General features: G+C 46.8%; 1 protein-coding gene across 6 annotated transcripts in view; it reads right to left on the bottom strand.

The window, feature by feature from the left end:
* The window catches only part of LOC120755186 (neurabin-1-like), a 41,311-nt gene extending 35,740 nt beyond the window's left edge, over positions 1-5,571 (bottom strand). For 2 of the 6 annotated variants that reach the window (XM_040069855.2, XM_040069854.2), the window contains exons 1-2: positions 5,271-5,400; positions 2,894-4,759 (exon numbers count right to left, since the gene is read on the bottom strand). In XM_040069855.2, coding sequence (XP_039925789.1) covers positions 2,894-4,504 — 1,611 coding nt within the window. In that variant the 5' untranslated portion in view covers positions 4,505-4,759; positions 5,271-5,400. The other 4 variants (XM_040069850.2, XM_058421367.1, XM_040069852.2 and 1 more) reach the window with 4 other exon arrangements.
* Between the last annotated feature and the right edge of the window lie 2,155 nt (positions 5,572-7,726).

A 7,726-nucleotide genomic window follows, 5' to 3' on the forward strand; every position in this document is an offset into this window, starting at 1 on the left:
TTATGTTCCATCTTTCCTGAAATTATCAGATCAAATTATGTTCTCAAGCCCTGCTACAGATGTCAACGATTATGGACGTCCATCACAGGTCAGATGCAGTGCTAACAGTGTTAGTTACCTTATACACCCCCTGGGAGCTCCACCGTCTCCTCCTGTTACTCAAAGACCTTGCCAATATTACAACTGACTAGAAGCTTTGAAACAGAAATATTAATCAAGTTCTCTCTGTTGCAGCAGTATAAATGCTACTTTTCAGGTGTCTTTAATACCTACAGATATATCCAGCCTCCTTTTGCGTATTTCAAATAAATTTGAAATATGCAGCTCCATTGCTGCAGAACACTGAAGATCTGAGAATGTGCTTTCTCTTGTCCAATACATTCTGAACATTTTGAATTCTTCAACTCTACCAGACACCTGCTAAACAGCAACTAGAAGAGACACAGATGGTTTCTCTTTGATCACTAGAAAGGTGTAGAATGAAAACAGCAAGAATGCAAGGGCAGCCTGGCCTCCCTCAGGAGCATCTACGAGGAGAAGAATCACAGACCTTCTCTAGTGGCTGTGAAAATGGCACTCACATTTTAGTCAAACTTACTAGTCTAAATAAGGCTGAAAAAAGAAGCTACTAGGATACATTTCTCACTCTAGCAGTGCTCTAAGCTGTGGTGGGGACCAGGAATAAGCTTTCAGCTACCACTGAGATTTTTTTCTCTTCCAACTTAAGATGCACCAAAATCTATGAAGAAAGACACATTTCCTTCTATGAGGTAAAACTGGGATTTTCTAAAAGGTTATTGAGATACTAAAAAAACACAGCTGAAGAAAGTTCTGGGTAAGCATAAAAAAGTTGGAATTATATATTTTACAGAGTACAAATCCCAAAACTATATAACCAGGACTTATTCCCACTAAGTATCATAGAAAACATGAAGGAAAAAGGCAGACATGGGAACAGAAACAATAGCTTAGGAAAAAGGAACAAAGAGGGAAAACCTATTGAAAATGACTTGCAGAAAGAGATGCCTATACCCACTGTAGGAAAGATACAGCCAGGTTTCACTGAAAGGGGATAAAGGAAGGCAATTATCACAAGCTTCAATTTAAGGGCCCAAAAAAGTATCTCAATAACCCTATTGCTATTAAGTACAGTTTATTCTGCCAATCCAAGTGGGACATTACAGCAAGAACTATATTATTTTTCATAGGAAACTGCTAACAGTTGCTTCCAACCATTCGCCTCTCGGCCGTGTAAACGATAATCTGAGACAGGTTGTTTCCTGTGGCTTTCAGAGAAGCAGCTATAATGGAACACTGCTTGCTACAAAAACCCGAGTTTTGTCTACAGAGGAGCTTCCTTCACAACTGGCACTGACACGTCTACTCGTGCTTCCAAACGGGCTGGCACAAACATAGCGGAGAAGGCAAAAGTCTGTTAACGGCCACTGCTCCAGCAGGAGGTCAGCAATGATCACTAGAACCCTGCCTACAGCAGGAAGCCACTCAACACATTTACAGTAGACTCTACACGGCACTTTGCTCGCTTACTGAATGCACAAATGCATGTAGAAATGGATTGATGGCCCTCCGGCTCTCTCCCAGCCCTCACCAGACTCATTATGCAGTTTTCAATAGCTGCACTCTCCCCTTCACTGATCCAGGTCACCACTAAAGCAACATCAACTAGAAGAAAGCCATATAAAGTCAGCCTGTCTACGGAGAGACTATAAAAAAAACCCACATGCAACAAAACTCACATTTTGCCAAAATTTTTTGCAACAATCAAAACATCTTCTGGGCTACAGCACTGGTGTGTGCTAGCAGACTGGGAAATTACAGCTCTCTGCTGTGGGAAGTTCAGGAGTCAACAGAATTTTTACATCCCTCTGACCAGTAAGAGTGATTCCTGACTCTCTACGAACAAAGTGTAAAAGCTGTTTATTAAAGATATCTTTAATAATATCTTTATTAAAGGTATCTTTCATTCATGTGATAGTAGAAGGGAAGTAGGCTGAGGAAAGTCTGTACAGGCTCCCATTCCACCCTCAACCATGTCTCCCAATTCTCCTTCCAAAGTTTAAGACAAACTAGAATAATTCAAGTCTGCAAGAGACTATGGGTAAATCTAGTTTGAGATGTGGAACTACTTATTTTGTGGGTATTTTTGGTGGGGGAAGATCAGACATGTTAATCTTTTTAATTTGTTAAAGTTATAACTTACACTACTCCTCATTATCCAGTCTGCCCTCTAACTTTTACTTTGACAACTTCCTAACTCCAAAATACTCATGTCAACACTCCTAAGGCTTATTCACCAACCAGTATTAGAACCAAACAACATAAAATAACATATAATATGGTTATTATTGGAGAGAATTCTATAATCTTAAAATATAAGAACGAGTCATTTGATATTTTCTTGCAGTTAATTCCATAAACAAGCCTGAAATTGAATATGGAAGTTTTCTATGAGGGGGTTCATTGTTTTACTTTTTTAAAAAAAACTTTCGTGCCAGAAGGAAAACTGAAAATAATCCTTCCTAATGCAATGCCTCAATTTTAAACAAATCCAAGTATTAAATAAGTATTAAAGGTCAGGTGTTTGTATCCACTCCTAAAAGATTTGTGCTACGGAGTAAGTCCAGCAAGTAAAATCTCATGTGCTTCACTCCACTATCTTATGAAGCAGCTGTAATTAAGAAACCACTTGAGACTACTTAATAAATTTTCTGAAGTGGTAACTTCTCTCATACTTAGCTTCGAATAAAAGCTGTAAACTTACACTTCTTAAACAGTTTTTAGAACTTAAAAAAAACAAACCCAAAATTTATTTCCTACGTACTTTTGACTGCAAAACAATAAAAAAAAAAAAAGAAAACTCAAATGTACTTACTTTGATAGGAGCTGTTGAGAACTTGACTTTTCGGTCTGGCACTGGATCTTCCTCTTCAGAAAGTCCAGGAAACTCCTCATATTCACTGTCATACATGTAGTCCTCCTCTACTTCCAAAACTTCTTTGCCTTCAGGCTCTTGGTTTTCTGGCTCTGTGTCTCTGTCATCATCAAAAGCTGCATTCTCTATTCCAAAATCACTGAAGTCCTCACTTTGCTTATCCAACGCTTGCTCGTCTTCTTCAGGATCCTCTTCCTGCTCTAGAACATTCTGTACTTGTGTAACCGGACCATCTCTTACAGACACCCCATCTCTTTCTTCTTCCCAGCTGGTCTTGCTGCCATCTGTAAACTCTCCTACCACTTCCAAGGCATAGTCACTTCTCTTCCCTTCCTGTACGTGACATATGAGTTTTTGGTTCTCTCGATCAACGTCATCTTCCTCCAAACCCTTTTTTATATGCCCTGAGGTTTCATCTTGTGCAACAAGCTCTGTGCAAGTCCCCTCTGTAGGAGAAACCCAGGAGCAAACACTATCTGATGTCTGCTGAGCCTCCTGAGCAGGCACACTGCCCATATTCCAAGGGCTTCTCTCAAGTACCAGTTGCTCTCTTCTGTCTTTTTCAAGCGCCTTGCTCGGCTCATCTCTGCAGATCTCAGGCACCTGGGCAAATATTCCCTTCTCCAGACATCCTTCAGCAACAGCAGATGAATTCAAAGTCTGCTGGCCTCTCAAAGGGTCCTGATTTGAAGAACTATCATTTTTGGAAGTTTCTTTGGATTCTTCAGTATCACTGTCACACAGAAAGCTTTCCAGCCTCCTAGAAATGGGCCCTGCATTCAGAAAGGAAGACCTGGAACCACTGTTAGCATGTTGCTGCTTCAACTCCTCATTACTTTGATTTTCAACTTTCTCCAGCGCAACTGGAGGACTTGCTTCTGTATTAAAACTGAAGTGGTCCACCACATTGCTGCAATCAGAAGCTGAACCATGTCTCCTCTTATCTTCACTTCTGTCACATTTGCTGGGGGAGTATCTGTCCACTGAGCTCCGTTGTTTTATATTTCTCTCGAAGAGCTTCCTGGTCTCTGAAAATTTTTCTGCCAGGGCAACTTTGTCCAAGTCTGCCTCATCGCTGCTACGGATGACTTTGTCAGCAGCAGAAGACACGGACAATGAATCCACAGGACCGCTGCTGGGGCTGGTAGTTGTATTAAGAAGATTATTTTTTTGGACATTGAGAAAAGATGGACTACCTGGAGAAGATCCATACTCCGCTGCCGTGGTCCGGCTGATTAATTTGGTCTCTGCAGGTGGACTGCTTTCACAAGAGGTTGTGGAGGAAGAGCTTCCCATTTGCAGAAACATATTTTTGATCTTGTGTACTCTGTTGCCGTAAGTGGCAGCTCTGCCTCGACTATGTGGGTCACTTCCCCCTCCATTGGAAGAGGCGCTCAGCTTCTGATGTAAGCCTGTTTTGTTGGAAGCGTTATCAGGATTGTTTACACCATCAAAAGAGCATTTGATAGCATGGAAATCAGATTTGTAAGCATTTCGGTGTGGAGAAGCACTTCTTAAAGTCCTCTCCCCCTTGCCTTCGGTTTTCATCATTGTTGAAGAGAAAGCTCCCTCCACTCCTTAAGAAGAACGGGAAGAACAACTCGATAGCACAAAGCTTCCACCCTCCAACACCAGGCAGCGTAGATCCCACAAAAGATCCCAAAAGCAGCCCTTCACTCGGTCAGCCTCCCCGCTCGCACTGAAGTGGAACGTAGGGCACTGTACGCGGAGAGAAAGAAATCAAAGCGCGTGAATGGCCACATCGGGTGTTATCCCCAGCGCGGATCGCGGTAGCCGGAAAGCCATCTGCAGAGAGACAGAGAGTTTCCATTAACTCGGGGCCTCGCCGGCGTGTGACACGAATCCGAAACTCGGGGTGGGAATCGCAGCCCTAGACCTCCCTGCGGGATAAAGCCCATTGTGTCGGCCGGGACGCGCGGACCCAGCTGCTCCCCGGGCACCGACCTGACGGCTCTGGCAGGGGATGCGGCGGCGGGCGGCCCCCCCGCCACCTCCGGCTGCCGCCCCTCCGCTAAGGGCCGTTCCAGGCTGGGCCAGGCCGGGTCGGGCGGGGGGGGCAGCGCCGGCCCTTCCTGCCGCCCGGGGGAGGCCGGGCCCGGGCCGGACCCCGTGCACGCACCGCGGCGGGGCGGGACAGAGGGGCCCTGGCTCTCCGCGCCGCCCGGAACGGGGGAAGCCACAAGTTTCGGCCCCAAGTTGGGGTTTCCCCGAGGCGGCGCTTCTGCGCCGCGGGGCCTGCGGGGCGCGCAGCGGAGCCGCCCCGGTACCTCGCCCCAAACTTTCCGAGCCAGCCTACCTGGGGGCGGGGGTCCTGCCGCCTCCTTCCCCTCAACGTTCCCGGCCGCCCAGCGGCCGCACGCACCACGCCATCATTATCCGCCGCCACAGCCGCCCGCCTTTCCTCCCTCCCTCCCACCCCCCCCCCCGCCCTGCCGCCGCCCCGCGCTCCTCACTCCACCTTCCTCCCGCCCCCGCGGCGCGCTCGGAACCGCCGCCTGCCCGCCCGTCCGTGCCGCTCCCCGGCCTCACGCTGCTCCGCGCCCTCCTCTGCGCCGTGTCTCGGGCCCGCCCGCGCTCCCTCCTTCCCTCGCTCGCACACAAAGAGAGGGAGCGGCGGGCGCGCCCCTGCTCCTCGCTCTCGGCGCCACGGAAGAGGGGCTGGGGGCGGCGGGCGCGAGGGAGCGCCTCCCGCGCCGGGATATACCACGCCATAGCGGGATACGGGTTTCGGGTGATACCATGTCAGCGAGGCGAGCGGGCGCGGGGCAGCGTCGGTGGGTGCGGAGCGCTCACCGCTCCCTCCGCCGGGGGAGCTGGAGACGGTGGGGCGAGGGACGCTGGAGAAACGCGAGTGCCGAGCTGCTGTGATGCTGCGCGCTACTTCCAAAGCCCGGGCGGCCAGCGCGGCGCGGGGAGCGCCAGCCCCGGCTTCACCGCAGAGCAGCGCGGTTCCCGGGAGGAAAAAGTGGCGACAGCTGCCATGACCGGGGCTCGGGACATCTGGAAGTAGCAACAGTACCAAACATTCCTTTCCCCCCCTCTCTTCCTTTCAAAAATCAAGTTGTTTTTTTAGCCTCTCCCGAGCAGGTATCAAAAGCACAGGAGGATCCACAGCCGAGGCGGCGCCGTGCGCGTTCCTGGACACCCCGACATGTCCGCGCAGGGCCAGGGGCTGAGCCCGCTGGGTTCCCTCGCAGGCTCCCCGGGCTGGAAGTCACTGCAGCTCCCCAAGAGTGGGAAAATCATGCTCGTCATCGATAGCCCTAGGCAGTAATAACCACAGTTTTGCAAGCAGTATCCCATACATTCAGTGCCCTCGTTTGTTGGTCCAAGTAAAAGCACTGGCTTCAACCTGTTTATCAGTCAAAGGCAGTTCGATTGCAATTCCTTTCATATATAAAGCTCACATAAAATTATTAGAAGAGCGCAGAAGAGTACTGACGGTTACCAATTACATGGCAACTGTTGTTGGCACTTGGCACCTGGCACCAAATTGTGTAACAGTTATTTAGAAGTCTAAATACTTAACTCCTTGAAAAAAATAGCTTCACTGGTTTATTACTCAAGTCTGTGATGAAATTTACACATTCTCCCAGACATCCCAGTTGACTCGGGCTTAACTTTGAGTCACAAGATCGGTCTAACACCTATGTTACGATATTTCACAGCTTGATCTAAAATCTATGATACAGTTTCAAATTACCCTTAATCATGATTTCAGAATAAAACAAAATCTTATTATTGATTTATGAGTCTTTCTGAAACAGAGGCAACATTTTTCAGACCTTCTGTGTTTTCAAACGTTCTGGGGCAGTGGAATTTCACCAAGATCTGCCATTAGCAGTCTTACATACACTGGGTAACACCATTTTGAATAACATTTTAATACGGATAGTTTCACTGGAAGAGTAACAAATGTTTCATAATCTGAATATGTAGGTCTTATTAAGAACACGTAGAGATGATCTCCTGCATGCTATGGAGGTGGTGGTTCATATAGCATTTGTAGGTTGGGTTGAAATTGCAAGGCTTAACCACCATCTTTCAATAAACAGCCTATGAGAAGCTACTAAGCAAATTTATTTTTTTTTCCTCCACAAAGCAAAGGTATGTACAGGATTGCTCAGCCGTTTAAGCATTGTGGGCAGAGAACAATCTGTATTCTGCTCGGAGAACCTGGCAGTATATAGGAGACTGTTCAAAGAAAAAAAGGCAAGAGTTCAGGAACAACATAAAAAAAAAGCCCCAAGCAGCTCTAAACCATGCTCAGGAAAGCCAGTGGCCTTTGTACTGGGTGTTGGCCTAAAGAGGCTGGAGCAGGAAGATACTCTTGTGTTTTGAACTCTCCCATAAATGAAAAACAGGAATTGTAATTAGAGATCCTGAAAAAAAAGATTTAATTGCATCAAAGGACTCTTATTTCTTTACAATTTCCCATCTTAACTAGGAAAACATAGAGATTGTTTTGCCTAGCTGTTCTGTTTAAGAAGGACAATATTTCTCCAAGGCAGTTTTCTGGGTTGTCTGGTGAGAAGGACTCTGAATTGCATTGCAAGATGTGTGCAATGTGAATGTGAAAGAAATAATAGATTTGTTTATGGAAACAATTTTTAAAAAGATGGGAAAGATTCAAGATAAAGACTTCTGGATTTTGAGCAAGAAGCCTGGGAAGGTGACGTAGTTTATGATTTCATCATAGTGAATAACTGCAATAAAACCTGGGAAGAGTGTCTTACACATTCAGTCTGTGGT

The sequence above is a fragment of the Hirundo rustica genome, chromosome 7, assembly GCF_015227805.2.
Source record: "Hirundo rustica isolate bHirRus1 chromosome 7, bHirRus1.pri.v3, whole genome shotgun sequence".
Taxonomy (NCBI): Eukaryota; Metazoa; Chordata; class Aves; order Passeriformes; family Hirundinidae; genus Hirundo; species Hirundo rustica.